This window comes from Trichomycterus rosablanca, chromosome 16 (assembly GCF_030014385.1).
Source record: "Trichomycterus rosablanca isolate fTriRos1 chromosome 16, fTriRos1.hap1, whole genome shotgun sequence".
Classification (NCBI taxonomy): domain Eukaryota; kingdom Metazoa; phylum Chordata; class Actinopteri; order Siluriformes; family Trichomycteridae; genus Trichomycterus; species Trichomycterus rosablanca.
Window position 1 is genome coordinate 27,222,991 of NC_086003.1, and position 20,917 is coordinate 27,243,907.

The 20,917-nt window shown below is 41.7% G+C and overlaps 1 protein-coding gene across 1 annotated transcript in view; it reads left to right on the forward strand.

Annotated features, from left to right (window-relative positions):
* Window positions 1-6,736: 6,736 nt before the first annotated feature.
* Window positions 6,737-20,917, forward strand: part of nectin1a (nectin cell adhesion molecule 1a) — a 33,746-nt gene continuing 19,565 nt past the window's right edge. Inside the window, exon 1 of the mRNA XM_063011988.1 lies at window positions 6,737-6,832. Within this exon, the coding sequence (XP_062868058.1) occupies window positions 6,787-6,832 (46 nt within the window). The 5' untranslated portion in view covers window positions 6,737-6,786. The remainder of the gene's footprint in view (window positions 6,833-20,917) is intronic.

Below are 20,917 nucleotides of genomic sequence, written 5' to 3' on the forward strand. Positions count from 1 at the left end.
TTGGGTCTGCTTTTCATAATCTGCATTCTTAATTTTTGGCACGTTATCCGACATCACAACTTCATGCTGAGGATATTGGAATTTATGTCACTAATTTGTCTGCTGCACAAATTCCTCCTCCTCTGTAAAATAAAGGACACATTCCCAGTTTCTCAACCTCAACTCCAGTCAAATACAGATGTGCAGTGTTTGCCATTGGAATTAATGAAACTCTACTCAAATCTTCACACAGTCCATAACCTTGGTTTTATTTTTGATCTACTGCTTAACTTTGAAGCTCATATCAGCTCCCTTGGCAAAACTGTCTTTTATCCTTTAGGTAACATTGCAAGACTTTGTCCTTTGCTTACTATAAAAGACACAGAGACAATAAATTATGTCTTTATAAATTCAAGACTGGACTACTGAGTGGCATGCTGCTACTTCAGCTCTCCCTTATTAAATCTGAATCTTGGTTTAGTGTCTTTACTTGTTGTCATGATGACTTATTGGCTCTGGCCATGAATTACTTAAAGTCTTTCTTAAAGTCAGATAACCTATTTTACATGTTTACATTATATTTTTTTATTATTTTTTTGCTAGTTATAACTTTTAGTTCAATTTAAATTGTGTATGTATGATTTGTGTAAATCCTATTTATTCAAATTATCCTCCAGGCCACCTTAGGTCTGGTTCCTCTCAAGGTTTCTTCCTGTATTTTTAAGAGAGTATTTCCTGCCACTGTCATCATCGGCTGCTCAACAGGGGTTTTTCGTCTGTTGGTCCTGGATTCTGTAAAGTTGCTTTGAGACAATGTCCACTGTAAAAAGCACTATACCAATAAATTTGACTTGACTTGACTAGACTACTGCTATGCCCTTTTCATTGGTGTAATTTTCAAAGTCACCACTTGACTCTAGTACTTGCAAAACACAGAAGATACTGTGGGTACTTACTTTTATGAAGGTACGGTTAATGCAATCCTCATGTGTTTTATTAAACACTGCATAATGTAACTATAAACAGAAAACAGAGAATCATCTCTTCATCACGGCACCTGTTAGTGGGTGAGATATATTAGGCAGCAAGTAAACATTTTATCCTCAAAGTTGATGTTAGAAGCAGGAAAAATGGATTTGAGTGAGTATGACAAAGGACAAATTGTGATGGCTAGGCGACTGGGACAGAGCATCTCCAAAACTGCAGCTCTTGCAGGGTGTTCCCAGTCTGCAGTGGTCAGCATCTATCAAAAGTGGTCCAAGGAAGGAACAGTAGTAAACCGGCGACAGGGTCATGAGCAGCCAAGGCTCATTGATGCACGTGGGGAGCGAAGGCTGACCCGTGTGGTCCGATCAAACAGACGAGCTACTGTAGCTCAAACTGCTGAAGAAGTTAATGCTGGTTCTGATATAAAGGTGTCAGAATACACAGTGCAGCATCACAGTTGCAGGGCTGTTTTGGCAGCAAAAGGGGGACCAACACAATATTAGGAAGGTGGTCATAATGTTATGCCTAATCAGTGTATAAAATCATATAATGTTATAAAATAGTTCTACTTGTGTGAGGGATAAAAAGGCTAAAATAGAACAGACTGCCTGTATTTGTCATATATACATATACAGTGTATCACAAAAGTGAGTACACCCCTCACATTTCTGCAGATATTTAAGTATATCTTTTCATGGGACAACACTGACAAAATGACACTTTGACACAATGAAAAGTAGTCTGTGTGCAGCTTATATAACAGTGTAAATTTATTCTTCCCTCAAAATAACTCAATATACAGCCATTAATGTCTAAACCACCGGCAACAAAAGTGAGTACACCCCTTAGTGAAAGTTCCTGAAGTGTCAATATTTTGTGTGGCCACCATTATTTCCCAGAACTGCCTTAACTCTCCTGGGCATGGAGTTTACCAGAGCTTCACAGGTTGCCACTGGAATGCTTTTCCACTCCTCCATGACGACATCACGGAGCTGGCGGATATTCGAGACTTTGCACTCCTCCACCTTCCGCTTGAGGATGCCCCAAAGATGTTCTATTGGGTTTAGGTCTGGAGACATGCTTGGCCAGTCCATCACCTTTACCCTCAGCCTCTTCAGTAAAGCAGTGGTCGTCTTAGAGGTGTGTTTGGGGTCATTATCATGCTGGAACACTGCCCTGCGACCCAGTTTCCGGAGGGAGGGGATCATGCTCTGCTTCAGTATTTCACAGTACATATTGGAGTTCATGTGTCCCTCAATGAAATGTAACTCCCCAACACCTGCTGCACTCATGCAGCCCCAGACCATGGCATTCCCACCACCATGCTTGACTGTAGGCATGACGCACTTATCTTTGTACTCCTCACCTGATTGCCGCCACACATGCTTGAGACCATCTGAACCAAACAAATTAATCTTGGTCTCATCAGACCATAGGACATGGTTCCAGTAATCCATGTCCTTTGTTGACATGTCTTCAGCAAACTGTTTGCGGGCTTTCTTGTGTAGAGACTTCAGAAGAGGCTTCCTTCTGGGGTGACAGCCATGCAGACCAATTTGATGTAGTGTGCGGCGTATGGTCTGAGCACTGACAGGCTGACCCCCCACCTTTTCAATCTCTGCAGCAATGCTGACAGCACTCCTGCACCTATCTTTCAAAGACAGCAGTTGGATGTGACGCTGAGCACGTGCACTCAGCTTCTTTGGACGACCAACGCGAGGTCTGTTCTGAGTGGACCCTGCTCTTTTAAAACGCTGGATAATCTTGGCCACTGTGCTGCAGCTCAGTTTCAGGGTGTTGGCAATCTTCTTGTAGCCTTGGCCATCTTCATGTAGCGCAATAATTCGTCTTTTAAGATCCTCAGAGAGTTCTTTGCCATGAGGTGCCATGTTGGAACTTTCAGTGACCAGTATGAGAGAGTGTGAGAGCTGTACTACTAAATTGAACACACCTGCTCCCTATGCACACCTGAGACCTAGTAACACTAACAAATCACATGACATTTTGGAGGGAAAATGACAAGCAGTGCTCAATTTGGACATTTAGGGGTGTAGTCTCTTAGGGGTGTACTCACTTTTGTTGCCGGTGGTTTAGACATTAATGGCTGTATATCGAGTTATTTTGAGGGAAGAGTAAATTTACACTGTTATATAAGCTGCACACAGACTACTTTTCATTGTGTCAAAGTGTCATTTTGTTAGTGTTGTCCCATGAAAAGATATACTTAAATATCTGCAGAAATGTGAGGGGTGTACTCACTTTTGTGATACACTGTACATGTGTAGATTACAACAAAATTCTTTCTTCACATATCCTGGCTCGTTTTTTTGAAAGCTGGGGTCAGAGCACAGGGTCAGCCATTGTACGGCGCCCCTGGAGCAGAGAGTATTAAGGGCCTTGCACAAGGGCCCAACAGTGGCTGCATGGCAGAGCTGGGATTTGTTAGGCTACCACTGTAGTGAAGAATGGAAGTGAAAAACAGCTATAAAAATGTACATCTACGAAAGGGACCCTTAAACTCTGAATACAACATGTTTAAAATAGTTTTTACATGTTCTTTTTATTTTAGCGTAATGTGATGTCACACCACAGGGCAATTTATTTACATTTACATCTTCGGCATTAGCAGACATTTTTATCCAAAGCGACTTACAGGTGTGATGGTATACTATCTAAGCAATTGAGGTTTAAGGGCCTTGCTCAAGAGCCCAACAGTGGCAACCTGGCAGAGGTGAGGCTTAAATCAGCAACCTTCTGATTACTAGTCCAGTACCTTAACCACTAGGCTACAGCTGTCCTTCAGCAGTTTAAGCTGCTCTCTTATAAAATGAACGTTGAATTTAGAATACAGTAGACCCTTGAGTTTACCAACGGTTTACCATACGAACATTTTGGGTTACGAACGATCTTTTTCAACTTAACGTACGAACAAATTTCGGATTACGAACCAAAATTCGCGAAACACGTGACGTCACGAACAAGTTGACTCCGAGCGTCTTTCTCTCTCTCTCTCTCTCTCTCTCTCTCTCTCTCTCTCTCTCTCTATATACAGTGTATCACAAAAGTGAGTACACCCCTCACATTTCTGCAAATATTTCATTATATCTTTTCATGGGACAACACTATAGACATGAAACTTGGATATAACTTAGAGTAGTCAGTGTACAGCTTGTATAGCAGTGTAGATTTACTGTCTTCTGAAAATAACTCAACACACAGCCATTAATGTCTAAATAGCTGCAACATAAGTGAGTACACCCCACAGTGAACATGTCCAAATTGTGCCCAAAGTGTCAATATTTTGTGTGACCACCATTATTATCCAGCACTGCCTTAACCCTCCTGGGCATGGAATTCACCAGAGCTGCACAGGTTGCTACTGGAATCCTCTTCCACTCCCCTATGATGACATCACGGAGCTGGTGGATGTTAGACACCTTGAACTCCTCCACCTTCCACTTGAGGATGCGCCACAGGTGCTCAATTGGGTTTAGTCCATCACCTTTACCTTCAGCTTCCTCAGCAAGGCAGTTGTCATCTTGAAGGTTGTGTTTGGGGTCGTTATCCTGTTGGAAAACTGCCATGAGGCCCAGTTTTCGAAGGAAGGGGATCATGCTCTGTTTCAGAATGTCACAGTACATGTTGGAATTCATGTTTCCCTCAATGAACTGCAGCTCCCCAGTGCCAGCAACACTCATGCAGCCCAAGACCATGATGCTACCACCACCATGCTTGACTGTAGGCAAGATACAGTTGTCTTGGTACTTCTCACCAGGGCGCCGCCACACATGCTGGACACCATCTGAGCCAAACAAGTTTGTCTTGGTCTCGTCAGACCACAGGGCATTCCAGTAATCCATGTTCTTGGACTGCTTGTTTTCAGCAAACTGTTTGCTGGCTTTCTTGTGCGTCAGCTTCCCTCTGGGATGACGACCATGCAGACCGAGTTGATGCAGTGTGCGGTGTATGGTCTGAGCACTGACAGGCTGACCTCCCACGTCTTCAGCCTCTGCAGCAATGCTGGCAGCACTCATGTGTCTATTTTTTAAAGCCAACCTCTGGATATGACGCTGAACACGTGGACTCAACTTCTTTGGTCGACCCTGGTGAAGCCTGTTCCGAGTGGAACCTGTCCTGGAAAACCGCTGTATGACCTTGGCCACCATGCTGTAGCTTAGTTTCAGGGTGTTAGCAATCTTCTTATAGCCCAGGCCATCTTTGTGGAGAGCAACAATTCTATTTCTCACATCCTCAGAGAGTTCTTTGCCATGAGGTGCCATGTTGAATATCCAGTGGCCAGTATGAGAGAATTGTACCCAAAACACCAAATTTAACAGCCCTGCTCCCCATTTACACCTGGGACCTTGACACATGACACCAGGGAGGGACAACGACACATTTGGGCACAATTTGGACATGTTCACTGTGGGGTGTACTCACTTATGTTGCCAGCTATTTAGACATTAATGGCTGTGTGTTGAGTTATTTTCAGAAGACAGTAAATCTACACTGCTATACAAGCTGTACACTGACTACTCTAACTTATATCCAAGTTTCATGTCTATAGTGTTGTCCCATGAAAAGATATAATGAAATATTTGCAGAAATGTGAGGGGTGTACTCACTTTTGTGATACACTGTATATATATATATATATATATATACAGTATATATATATATATATATATATATATATAGTGATCGAACATTCGCACATCGGACGGTGTTTTTCCGGTGTTTTTCCGGTGTTTTTCCGGTGTTTTCAATATTAAAATGTCCCCGAATAAGGTGCAGAGAGAGCGCAGAGCATTTGTGGTTGTATAATTACTCCTGCCAGTAGCTGTCACTGTGTATCAGACAGAGGGGACAGTGAGTGAGAGAGAAGAAGGAATTTGCTGAGTAAAGTATTCTTTCTTTCATGCAATTACACATACAAAATACAACATTATTGAAATAAAGAAGGAAATAATAGAAAAATATGAGAGTTATTGTTGTTTCTGGTAGATACATTTTATAAAAAAAGAAGGAAATGTATTATGGTGTATGGTGCAGCACACGTACTGAGATGTGGTGTGTGTTTATGTACAGTACTACTGTGTATTGTTGTTTATTATTGTTTATTACAGGAATGTCTATTCTATAATTTAAGATTTAAGGGAAACTACGTGTATTTATAACAAAAAAGAGCATTTAAGACATTAGAGAGGTTAGGTGGGGGGGGGGGGGGGGGGGGGGGGGTTGGGAGGTCTGGCACGGATTAATTCTATTTACATTATTTCTTATTGGAAAAACAGGTTTAACAAACGAACATTTTCACTTAAGAACAGCCCCTCAGTCAAGGGTCTACTGTACTCCAATAGTCAGTGTGTGTGTGTGTGTGTGGGAGAGAGAGAGAGAGAGAGAGAGAGAGGACAGGTTCTGCTGGAACTTGTTGCATTGCGGGGTCTTGTGACAAAAGAGGCATAAATAAGAGGACGGCTGAACGCGAGCGCACATCTCATCTCGGAATGGGAACGACCTGAAGAAACCAGTACGCTGATCTCACTGGGATCTCTATTGGTTGCTGTGTGATATAGTGACCAGCATCTCGATAATCTGCTCTTGCAGTCCAATGCAGCACCGTGCAGCGCTGCCCACGCGCAGGAACAACACAGAGCACAGAGCGTTTTCAGTGTGCACGTGCATCGAGAGGACGCTGAGCGCGCGCGCCGTCAGTTTCCCGTCGCGCGATTGATTCATTCGCTCCTATAAATGGGGCTTCGGCCAATTTTTCATTTCCATTGTGTTTAAACTTGCAGTTTGCTGCTAAACGCGGGGACTATGGTGAATCTGGGCATCGCTGTGATCACCGCGTTCCTAATATCAGGTAAGATCAGACTGCCTGCTTCTTTATTCCATCACCCGCAATGTCCTTATATCACTTCTGCTCTGGTACAGAGGATGGCATCTGCGTTGGTGCACATGAATCACCCAGTATACCCAGTATCTAGCAGAGAATGCAAAACTGGCACATTGTTTAGTGCAATGGGAAAGCAGAGCATCATACTGGGTGATGAATGGTAGATCAGGGTTGCAGGAGAACAGGAGGATGATGCTGCTGCAGATAACAATAACTTCCAGCTGCAGTGTGTAACTTTGGGGTATTTAAGGGATTTAATGAAAGATTCATTGTAAACATTTTATTATAAGCAAGTCATGTAGGATATTTTGTACATTAATCAGTTCTATGCAGCCAGACAATACTGTATTTATGTATGCAATAGTCAAGTAACATCTACATATGGGCATAACTGGGGGTCAATATGTGCCACCCTTTGACGCTTGATTCCGAAACACTACACATAATAATAAACTCATCAACGACCCATCAAAGCTAAGCATGAATTAATATCCTGGACACCCAAGAAACAAACTTCTATTGAGCTGATTTTGCCTACAAGTCCATCATCACCTTGACCACAAACTGTATCACCCATGTTTCCGCAGCCTCCAATCCATTCTGACTCTTTTTTAATGCTCTTTAGAAATTAAAGCTTCCAGTGAATTTCTAGGATCTGCTTTCTGAGATCTGTGCAGAGCTTTCTAGACTTTCCTATTATAATTATTGTGGCTCAGTCTAAAGGGTGTGGTCAAATTAACCTAATTTATACATGCACAAAGAAGTCAGCAAGTTAAATGGCATTATAGAACTTTCTAAACCACTACATTATTAATCTGGGTGGTCATATGTTAATAAAACTAACAATAATAAAATTATTATAAAAAAGGTATATTATTATAAAAAGGTCCTGGGTTCAATCCCCAGGTGGGGCGGTCTGGGTTTTTTCTGTGTGGAGTTTGCATGTTCTCCCCATGTCTGCGTGGGTTTCCTCCAGGAACTCAGATTTCCTCCCACAGTCCAAAGACATTCAAGTGACTTTAAAACTTGACATTAGAACTGATGAATCTTGTATGATGAGTAACTATAGTTTCTGTCATGGATGTAAACAAGAGTGTAAAACATGACGTTAAAATCCTAATAAATTAATAATAATAATAAAAAAAGGAACTGATCAGTCATCAAAATCATAATACTGAAATGATATACATGTTCCCTCCATGTGTATAAACTTTTGACTTCAGCTTGCTGCTTTGTAAATATAGGTGTCAGAATTGATCCTTATAAGAATTATTTCAATTAACCAGTAATCACTTTGTTTATTACTTATTTACATTGTTTGTAATCATTTGTCATCATTATTGGTGTTAAATGCCATCAAAAACATTTTTGCTCATTAGTGTAGTTTTTTTTTTTCAACTATATAACACCAAAGTGACTCATATAAGTAAAGCTCACTCAGTACAATGTGCTTTTAAAGATTTAGATGTTAGATTTGATCTGCTTTTTGTGTTGCACCATCACTTTTCTCCCCACAGTATATCAGATAACAGCAAAGCCATTAATGAATTGATCTGGTGGACGTCATCAGTCCAGTGGAAGTGTTTTCCCCAACCACAACCACACATTCTCATACCTTAAAGCACACGGATAACCAGATGTACACTGATCAGCCATAACATTAAAACCACCTCCTCATTTCTACACTCACTGTCTATTTTATCAGCTCCACTTACCATATAGGAGCACTTTGTAGTTCTACAATTACTGACTGTAGTCCATCTGTTTCTCTGCATACCTTTTTAGCCTGCGTTCACCCTGTTCTTCAATGATCCGGACCCCCACAGGACCACCACAGAGCAGGTATTATTTAGGTGGTGGATGATTCTCAGCACTGCAGTGACACTGACATGGTGGTGGTGTGTTAGTGTGTGTGCTGGTATGAGTGGATCAGACACAGCAGCATTGCTGGAGTTTTTAAATACCGTGTCCACTCACTGTCCACTCTATTAGACACTCCTACCTAGTTGGTCCACCTTGTAGATGTAAAGTCAGAGAGTTGGTCATCTTCTAGACCTTTATCAGTGGTCACAGAACGCTGCCCACAGGGCGCTGTTGGTTGGATGTTTTTGGTTGGTGGACTATTCTCAGTCCAGCAGTGATAGTGAGGTGTTTAAAAACTCCAGCAGCACAGCTGTGTCTGATCCACTCATACCAGCACAACACACACTAACACACCACCACCATGTCAGTGTCACTGCAGTGCTGAGAATGATCCACCACCTAAATAATACCTGCTCTGTGGTGGTCCTGTGGGGGTCCTGACCATTGAAGAACAGCATGAAAGCAGGCTTAAAAGGTATGTAGAGAAACAGATGGACTACAGTCAGTAAATGTAGAACTACAAAGTGCTTCTATATGGTAAGTGGAGCTGATAAAATGGACAGTGAGTGTAGAATCAAGGAGGTGGTTGTAATGTTATGGCTGATCAGTGTATATGGTAACCGAGTGAAAACTCTTTAATATTGTACTTATGAGTGTGAATTATGAGCACAATGAGGAGGCAAACAGCATCCTGAGGGATGCAAGAGTGGTCCTGAGTACATGGGGTTTAAGTTTTCCTCTTGTCTGTGTACTCATGAGACTCCAGTTTTCTCCCACCTTCAAAAATATACAGAACATGGATTAGCTGCTCTGCAATGGACCGGAACCTTGTGGCCAGTCTTATTGGGTAGCACTGGGGGATCCTGACCAGAATAAATCGTGTGGAAAAAAACCGAATAAATCAATGTATTAAGGAAAGATTTGTATAACATATTTCCTTGATGTATAGGTGTGTGTATACTGTATTTGACAGGCGGTGGTATATCAGTCTCAGTGAGAGCTCTGTTTCTACACAATAGGGCCGAATCGAACCCAAGCCCCGACTGTTAAAATGTGGTAACTCGGAGCAGGTCTGCGGGAGACGTGTACCGTCGACAGCCCTTGGCTCGTGTAGGAAAATAAATTGCTCAGTACAGATTGTATTTATATTACAGCTGGTTTCTTATTTTCACTGACGTTACTTCAGAAGTCAGCAAATGAATCCAAAAACTTCGACATTCTTTCCCGGTGTAAGAAAATCAGCTTATTACTTTCTTTCTGTTTTGAATTAAAATCTGGTGTTTATTTATTTTCCTCTGAGATTCATGCCTGGTTTGGATGGCTCTGCGGCTTCCCGCTCCTCCAGGATTACATTCCATCCTCTCACAATCACACTGATGGGGCCTAAAATAAGCAGGCATGCCGTATTTCCCAAAGAAAGGTTTAGATCTCAAGAAAAAGAGAAAAATGTCAAAATGATAAATGCAGAGTCTCGGATAGTTCTGAAAACTCTCAATTCATGCTACATACAAAGCAGTGATAGTTCAGTGGTTAAGGTACTGAACTAGTAATCAGGAGGTTGCTGTTTCAAGCCAACTGCTGCCAAGTTGCCACTGTTGAGCCCCTGAGCAAGACCCTTTATTGCTTAAATTGCAATCGGTCATAATTAAAAGTTGCTTTGGATAAAAAGTGTCAACTAAAGTGCATCAGTCCCTCATAATGTTATTATCTAGTTGTCTAGTTCTGATTTACCAAATGTTTTCATTCATTCACTTGTATTGAGTAGGCACTTTTTCCTAATCATGATTACAGACAGAGCCTACCATAAAACACTGTGCACAAGGCAGAAATATGGCCTGGCACACTGCCCGATTTACTCACTTAGAGCTAGAGGCAGTTCAGATGAACCAATCCACCTTCTGCAGATGGATCTAAACCGGACTACCCAGAGGAAACAAACCAGTGACCAAAAGTGCGGTTGTGAGAATTTGTTCCCATTCCGTCCACAAAACATGTGTGAAAACATGAAAATTAATTGAAATCCTTCATACCTCCAGGATTACATTCCACCCTCTCACAATCACACTGATGGGGCCTAAAATAAGCAGGCATGCCGTATTTCCCAAAGAAAGGTTTAGATCTCAAGAAAAAGCGAAAAATGTCAAAATGATAAATGCAGAGACACTGAAAACTCCATGCTAAATACAAAGCAGTGATAATTCAGTGGTTAAGGTACTGGACTAGTCATCAGGAGGTTGCCGTTTCATGCCCACTGCTGCCAGGTTGCCACTGTTGAGCCCCTGAGCAAGGCCCTGAACCCTCAACTGCTTGAATTGTATTCAGTCATAATTGGCTAAAAAGTGTCGGCTAAATTGCATCAGTCCACCAGATTATTATCATCTAGTTGTCCAGTTCTGATTTACTAAATGTATTATTTGTATTCAGTTGACACTTTATCCTGATCATGGTCACAGAGCCTACAGGCAGGAATACAGCCTGGCACTCTTGACTAATTTACTCACTTATAGCTAGAGGCAGTTCAGATGAACCAATCCACCTTCTGCAGATGGAACAAAACTGGACTACACAGAGGAAACAAACCAGTGACCAGAAGTGCGTTTGTGAGAATTTGTTCCCATTCCGTCCACAAAACGTGTGAAAACATGAAAATTAATGGAAATCCTTCATATCATTTTATCAACCATGATTTATATATGGTTTCTGCACCGGGATACAGTTATTTACATTTACATATTCAGCATTTAGCAGACACTTTTATCCAAAGTGACTTACAGTACTGTGACAGCATATTGTCTAAGGAATTGAGGGTTAAGGGCCTTGCTCAAGGACCCAACAGTGACAACCTGGCAGTGGTAGGGCTTAAACCAGCAACCTTTTGATTATTAGTCCAGTACCTTAACCACTAGGCTACAACTCTAGGCTGGCTACAACAATGGATGTGACTAAAACACTTGAACCCAATCATCAGAATGGCTGTCCATATACTTTTGGCCATATGGTGTATGTTTCGATTATTCTCAAACATGGTAACCACACAGATAATGACTGATGAGAGGCCATTCAGCAGTTTTTGTTCTCATGTTTTGAAAGAAATTCGCCTCCCCTGCTGCAGTTGGTTGGTAATTGATACTAATGGATTTTCAAAACTGTATTCATCTTACCATACTAACCATAAGTAAATGGCACTCATAATGCTTTTCTGTTGTATGTTCGGCCCTGTGTATTTGTACATCTGTGTGTGTGTATGTGTGTGTGTGTGTGTGTGTGTGCAGGAGCCAAACATTTAATATTGACAGATGATTCCAGGCACAAAACACATATTTTTCTCTTTCGGTTGAAAAATGCGCTGACTTCAGCTATTACTTAAACAACTACAGCTTCTCCTCAAACAGCGGCTCATGTTCTCTCACTGGGCTTTATTAACACGCTTAGAAAAGACACTAATTGCCCCTTCTGTACCCATGAGCTCGCAGCTGCCCCAGACTGGCCGGTCGCTTTGATTAAGTAGAGACGCAGTAAACAACCACCTGTCTTACATAGACAATAAAGTCAGTTATGCTCTCTTGGACTCTCAGACACGGTGTTATTGTGGATGAAATATCAGGATGATTGTCTGTTCAGAACGCGTCACTGTTTACAAGTTTTGCTCTAAACCACCCACTTACAGAAAGCTTCATCATTCTGGTTATTCCAAAGCTGGTTTACTCTGACACATGTACACCGATGAGCCATAACATTAAAACCACCTCCTTGTTTCTACACTCACTGTCCATTTTATCAGCTCCACTTACCATATAGAAGCACTTTGTAGTTCTACAATTACTGACTGTAGTCCATCTGTTTCTCTGCATGCTTTGTTAGCCCCCTTTCATGCTGTTCTTCAATGGTCAGGACCCCCACAGGACCACTACAGAGCAGGTATTTTTTAGGTGGTGGATAATTCTCAGCACTGCAGTGACACTGACATGGTGGTGGTGTGTTAGTGTGTGTTGTGCTGGTATGAGTGGATCAGACACAGCAGCATTGATGGAATTTTTAAACACCTCAGTGTCACTGCTGGACTGAGAATCGTCCACCAACCTAAAATATTTAGCCAACAGCACCCCGTGGGCAGCGTCCTGTGACCACTGATGAAGGTCTAGAAGATGACCGACTCAAACAGCAGCAATAGATGAGCGATCGCCTCTGACTTTACATCTACAAGGTGGACCACCTAGGTAGGAGTGTCTAATAGAGTGGACAGTGTAATACCTGCTCTGTGGGGGTCCTGGCCATTGAAGAACAGGGTGAAAGAAGGCTAAAAAGGTATGCAGAGAAACAGATGGACTACAGTCAGTAATTGTAGAACTACAAGTGCTTCTATATGTTAAGTGGAGCTGATAAAATGGACAGTGAGTGTAGAAACAAGGAGGTGGTTTTAATGTTATGGCTGATCAGTGTAAGTGTTTGTATCTAAGGTTGGCAGTACATGTGTGTGTTTACAATATTATAACAAATGAATGTATTAGAAATGTATTAGAATATAAGATTCTCACGCAGCACATTGTTTACGTTAGCCGAAGCTGATTCTGATATTCTGATGATGATATGAATTATGCAACAGGTTGTGGGTTTAATCTCGGAGACAAAAAGCTCTTTTCACAGTTAGATGAAAGGCTGGCGGATAATCCACTCAAAATATTCAAATGCACATCCCAGGCTCACAGGGATGTTATGCGCTCATGTACGTGTGTGGGTACACGGTGCTGCGCGGCGTCCAGAATCATCTGCTCGTGCAGGGGATAATCCTGACCCAGTTTCCTCCTCCGGGTCTCATCACTGCCTCTTTAACCGCTGTTGAGCCTCCTTGCCTCTGCCATCTGTTTCACACTGGCCCGTTGCCATGGTGATGCCGTACATCCTAACAACGTGGTAGGTCACCGGCTGTGGGGTATGGACCCTACGTTATGTCATTGTACTGAATACGTCTAGTCTACGTTATGTCCAAGTTCAGGCCGCGGCATTGTGAGCTACAGTAATCTTGAGCAGTGATTAAATCACAATGTAATTACAACCACCCACCACCCCCGAGCACTGGAAATCTCAGGATTACAAACATCCAATCGTGATGTAATCGAAGCACAGACTGGAAAGATATCTGGAGCATTAAACGAGTCGTTCTAGCAGAAAGTGCACCGGGTCAGGAAGAAATTCAGGGTTCATGGTTGCGCATTTTGTCACAGCATGCGATGCCAGTAGCGAATAAGTCTGTTTCACAGCATTACCCAGAAAAGCTTCTCGAATCGACTCACAGCTTCCTGGCACATCACGTTAAATATAAATCCCTGCATTAGTCTGCTTTCTGCAACAAAGCCTGACTCTAGTTAACCAGGTTGCAAAAACTCAGTTTCACCCCACCGTCATCTGGCCTTCGTACCGCTGTGTAACGACACTGGTGATTTCATCCCAGTCTGACTGCCAGAACACTCACACAGTGGGTTCAGTTCAACAACAGCCATGGTTGGAAATCATCAACTCAATTTAATGTGACAATATAAGTCCGCCATGGTAGAAATTTAAGTCCCGTATCGAAGTGGAAGCGAGCTAAAAATCTGATTCTAATTCATATGGTATTAAGTTTAATACATCGTGAATTAAGTAGCTTGGCTTGTGTAAAACCTTTTAATTTGTGTACATGTCCCAAAACAAGACAGCTTTAAATGTTTTTAATCAGCAATTCCATCTTCTTTTGGCTTAATTTAGCAAAACTGACAAATAATGTAAAAACTACAACGACTGATTGGTACAAACTGGGAAAATTTACATCATCAGCCCTGAGAAAAGCAACAAGAAATCAACTAATACTAAAAATGTTTCTTCTGCCCAAACAAAAGATTTTATTGAACTGACTTTGTGGGTATACTGTTACTGACTGAAGCCCATCTATTGTTCTGTACACTGATTTAGCCCTGTACCCGATTTATCAATTGAAAGGGACCAACGGACTCCCTCTGACAGGACAATGTTTGAGTGGCTCAGCACTGCAGTTGTCGCCTAGTGGTTAAGGTACTGGACTAGTAATCAGAAGGTCAGTGGTTCAAGCCCCACCACTGCCAGGTTGCTGCTGTTGGGCCCTCGAGCAAGGCCCTTAACCCTCAATTGCTTAGACAGTATACTGTCACAGTACTGTAAGTTGCTTTGGATAAAAGCTTCTGCTAAATGCCGGAAATATAAATGCACTGCAGTGATACTAACTATGGTCATGACATGGAAGTGTGTGTTGTACTGGTATATGTGCATCAGGTGAGGCAGTATTCTTAGGACTTTTAAACACCTCAGTGTCTTTTTTAATATAATTTGTATTTGAAATGAGATTTCCAACAAGTTTATGGTCAGGTGTACAAATACTTTTGTCCATAGCACTGCTGGATGTTGGTGGACTAGCAAAATAGACTGCCGGGCATTTACATGCAGACACGGTTGGCTGTGTCTGAGAAAGTGGTAGCAATAGATTGGCATTCGGTTCAGGGTGTGTTACTGCATTGTGCCCAATGATTCCAGAGAAATTTGCTCCACCACGACCCTGGTTAGGGAAAGGTGGTATAAAACATAAAACTAAAATGAAAATTAAGTAAAATGATCTGTTGATGTCATTACAGCTAAAATAGATAGACAGACAGACAGACAGACAGACAGGTAGATAGATAGATAGATAGATAGATAGATAGATAGATAGATAGATAGATAGATAGATAGACAGACAGACAGACAGACAGACAGATCTAAGTGGTGTAAAAATGAACCCAACCGTGTTTGGTATTAAAGCTAGACCACTACTGACCTAAACACACCTGCCATTGCCATAATCAACCTTTGTGTTTCTAAGCTCGATTATGTGTAGCACAGAATCATTTGTCATCTTGTTCGCATCCAAAAAGGCATGCTACCGTTTCCTGGAATTGTTCACCATCTGGGCGGGATATGAAACACAATGATGGGATCGCGACCTTTCGTGCACCTCCAGTTCCCTCACACGTGACTAAAATGCTATTTTAAAAATGAATACGTATGTTTATAAAGCTGTACACTGATCAGCCATAACATTAAAACCACCTCCTTGTTTCTACACTCACTGTCCATTTTATCAGCTCCACTTACCATATAGGATCACTTTGTAGTTCTAAAATTACTGACTGTTGTCCATCTGTTTCTCTACCTACTTTAAACCTGTTTTTGCCCTGTTCTTCAATGGCCAGGACCTCCACAGGGCCACCACAGAGCAGGTATTATTTAGGTGGTGGATCATTCTCAGCACTGCAGTGACACTGACATGGTGGTGGTGTGTTAGTGTGTGTTGTGCTGGTATGAGTGGATCAGACACAGCAGTGCTGCTGGAGTTTTTAAATACTGTGTCCACTCTATTAGCAATCCTACCTAGTCGGTCCACCTTGTAGATGTAAAGTCAGAGACGATCGCTCATCTATTGCTGCTGTTTGAGTCGGTCATCTTCTAGACCTTCATCAGTGGTCACAGGATGCTGCCCACGAGGCACTGTTGTCTGGATATTTTTGGTTGGTGGACTATTCTGAGTCCAGCAGTAACAGTGAGGTATTTAAAAACTCCAGCAGCGCTGCTGTGTCTGATCCACCCATACCAGCACAACACACACTAACACACCACCACCATGTCAGTGTCACTGCAGTGCTGAGAATGATCCAGCACCTAAATAATACCTGCTCTGTGGTGGTCCTGTGGGGGTCCTGACCATTGAAGAACAGCATGAAAGGAGATAACAAAGCATGCAGAGAATCAGATGGACTACAGTCAGTAATTGTAGAACTACAAAGTGCTTCTATATGGTAAGTGGAGCTGATAAAATGGACGGTAAGTGTAGAAACAAGGAGGTGGTTTTAATGTTATGGCTGAACTAATATGGTCATATTTTTTGTAGTTATTGCTCAAATTTCTATATGTGGAGGAGAATATTAGGTAATAATAAGGTACTGTTGCTTTAAAAGAAGGATTTTTGCTTGTAATGGTTTTTCCACACACGACACACATCTGTACTTGAGCTTAAAGCTTGATGTGATTCCCAGTTATTCCTGCCTTATGCCCAGTGCCTGGTAGAACTGGAACAGTAGTGGATGAATTGGTTGATGAAAATGAAAGAAGAAATGAAATGAAACTGTAAGTGTTGGAGCAGCAGGGTTGTGTGACTTTGGATGACTTTGGCTTCTTAAAACAATAAAGATAAACTGCTGCTGACAGATTGTACATCTCACGTTTCACGGAGCTAAAATAAGCCCGGGTTTTATGTTATGGCTTTTGGTTTGTTACATTTCGTGAACTTGCTCTGAACGGTCAAATATGAAGATGTTTTTTTCCATGGTTTATCTATAAACAGCACACGAAAGCAAAAGCCAAAGCGTAAAAAACAGAAATGCATTGTGCTGTGTAATCCATATATATCAATTTCAATCATACACATATAATTATTTTACCATTAAAATGTTACATTTATTTTTCTGTTGTTTCTGTTGTTTCAGCTACAGTTGAAATCCTCGAATATGTCATTGTTTAGATCTTAACCGGGCTTGTGTTAATCAGAAACAGGGCAAGTCCTCCATCTGGATCATATTTGTTGTACTTATGAATGTTGTGAAGAGATTCTTGGCTCATGATTCTCCTTAGAAAAATGACACAACCGCAGTATTACTGAGCTGGAGTTCGGTTTGTGTCACTGGACTTTATAGGGTGTTAATTTTCTCTCAATGCAATGTGTATGATTTGTCAATTCAGAGACAGTTTTGTAAACGAATTTCATATATAAGCTAATCATGTGTTGTATGCAAATCATTATTCAAACGTTCTATTTGGAACGATTAGCCATAAGATCAAAACCACCACCTTGTTTCTACACTCACTGTCCATGTTATCAGCTCCACTTACCATATAGAAGCACTTTGTAGTTCTACAATTACTGACTGTAGTCCATCTGTTTCTCTGCATGCTTTTTAGCCTGCTTTCATGCTGTTCTTCAATGGTCAGGACCCCCCCAGGACCACCACAGAGCAGGTATTATTTAGGTGGTGGATTCTCAGCACTGCAGTGACACTGACATGGTGGTGGTGTGTTAGTGTGTGTTGTGCTGGTATGAGTGGATCAGACACAGCAGCGCTGCTGGAGTTTTTAAACACTTCACTGTCACTGCTGGACTGAGAATAGTCCACCAACCAAAAATATATCCAGCCAACAGCACCCTGTGGGCAGCGTCCTGTGACCACTGATGACCAACTCAAACAACTAGGTAGGAATGTCTAATAGAGTGGACAGTGAGTGGACACGGTATTTAAAAACTCCAGCAGCGCTGCTGTGTCTGATCCACTCATACCAGCACAACACACACTAACACACCACCACCATGTCAGTGTCACTGCAGTGCTGAGAATGATCCACCACCTAAATAATACCTGCTCTGTGGTGGTCCTGTGGGAGTCCTGACCATTGAAGAACAGCATGAAAGGGGGCTAACAAAGCATGCAGAGAAACAGATGGACTACAGTCAGTAATTGTAGAACTACAAAGTGCTTCTATATGGTAAGTGGAGCTGATAACATGGACAGTGAGTGTAGAAACAAGGAGGTGGTTTTGATGTTATGGCTGATCGGTGTAAATGTTACTGTGCTAAAATGTTTTAGTCCAAATCCTTGAGTTGGGCTCTTGTACCTTGATTGCATAACCGTTATTCATTCACTGTCTGTTTACCACCGATTTATCCTGGTCAGGGTCACAGTAGGTCTGGTTCATTGGGCAAAAAGTAGGAATCACCAGTCCATCACAGGGCAGACACTCCCACTTAAGGCACTAATGGACCTGACTGCATGTTTTTAACTTGTAGGAGGAAACACACACACAGACACAGGGAGAACATGCAAACTCCACACAGAAAGGACTCCCAACTGGGGAATCAAACCCAGGCCCTTCTTGCTGTGACACGACAGCACTACACACTGTGCCACCATGCCACCTAAAGCACAACCAGTGCTTTATAAATGTAGTATGACTGTTCTATGTAAATTGTGATTAGTAATAACAGCATGATGTAATAACACACGACGATTTATGCCAAATGTATGTGGACGCATGATCTACTTGATTTGTTCCGATCTAAAATCATAGGCAATAATATAAAGTCATTGCACCTCACAGCTATAACAGCCTCCACTCCTCTGGAAAGGTTGTTTTTTAATGCAGAAAAATACATGCAAATGGACGATATTTGCCCAAACCTTAGTAATCAGGTGGTGTGCTGTAATGAGGTGACCTTTGTGGGATACTCTTTCATTTGCATATGAATGAGCTGAAGTACAATTTGCATTTTTCGATGTACATGACGTGTAAACTGTGCCGCTAGGCTTATAACCCAGCTTTAAACATATCATGCAAGCTGTTTCACACTAAGAACTGGTGCAGAAACACTACATCTTGTCCCTAATGTGTGATTCCATGAGTGATAAGTGTTTCTGTGTTCCGGTTGGTTGTTATGATTATGTAATACACTGATGTGATAGTGCCGTGTTTATTTGGGCTCATCCTGTAGTGTGGAAAGGTGAGTGTCTGTGATAGTTGACTCACAGATAAAGCAAGAGCTTTGGACCGGGGCCATGCTGATATTTCCGAAAGTGCTTTCACTTCTCATTAGCCTGTGTCCTTAAGAGCACGACAACTCGCTTACAAAGCCCTCGCAGGTCCTGCCACAAGACCTCGCAGGTCACAATGGCTATGTGACAAATACAGCAGTAGACATGCTGTAGTGTAGATTTAAAATATACTTAAAGGTGTCTGGATAAAATTCAGTGCATATTTTTACTTCAAATTCAAATACAACTGATCTGATTTTTAAGTCGTAGTATTAAAATAAGCTTTACAGCCTTTTAGCAGATGCTTTCATTCAAAGTAACTTACATTTGTGACAGAACCGGGCCTTGGTTAGATGCCTAAGAGTGGCAGCTTGGCAGTGGTAGGGCTTGAACCATCAGCCTTCTGATCACTGACCCAGTACCTTAATCACTGGGATACCACGACTCTCTTGCAAATGGTGGTAAGTGTCTGGTGACAGAGGCCCCAAGTCTAACCCTACACCTGAGATATTTAAGGTTAAACCCAAACGCAGGAGACGAAAGCAAAGTAGACTTAACCAGGCATAGCAAGAATGTTTGATGAGGTGCAGGGAATGCTTTGAAGTGTAGTTCAGAGAGAAAGAGAACTGTAATTTCCGTTCACCTACTGCTTCCCTGCCAGCCCGTCACCATGAGTATGTTGGCGTTGTTTCATAAGATTTTATGCCTTTTAAATCGCACAAAATTTGGATCACAATTTTACAAATGGACAGATTTTTGTCCTTTCTTGACCTAGGGATGGCATTTCCTTGCTCCCATCCCTGCTTACATGTATTATCTTTTAGGGATAATGGTGTTGAGTGTCACCTTGTACTGACCACAGCTGAGTCTGTTGCTCTTTGTGGTAACTTGAGTCGTGGTCACCAGCTAAGTGTCAGGTGGGGAGGGGTAGTAAAAAAAAGTTCTTTCAAGATGTCTTGGATAGAATCTAGAGCACCATTCGTTAATGCCATGTTTTTCTTTATTACTCTACTCTTTTTATTAGGATATGATTTGGGTAGTTATTGGGATATGATTTGGGTTGTTATTGGGATATGATTTGGGTTGTTATTGGGATATGATTTGGGTTTTTAATTGGGATATGATTTGGGTTTTTTGGGATATGATTTGGGTTGTTACTGGGATGTGATTTGGGTTGTTACTGGGATATGTTTTGGGTTGTTATTGGGATATGATTTGGGTTGTTATTGGGATATGATTTGGGTTGTTATTGGGATATGATTTGGGTTTTTACTGGGATATGATTTGGGTTTTTGTTAGGGTATAATATGGGTTGTTATTGGGATATGATTCGGGTTGTTATTGTGATATGATTTGGGTTTTTATTGGGATATGATTTGGGTTTTTATTGGGATATGATTTGGGTTGTTACTGGGATTTGATTTGGGATGTTACTGGGAAATGATGTGGAGAATAATTTACATTTTCGACATTTAGCAGACGCCTTTATCCAAAGCGACTTACAGTATACAGTGTAAGCAACTGAGGGTTAAGAGCCCTGCTCAAGGGCCCAACAGTGGCAACCTGGCAG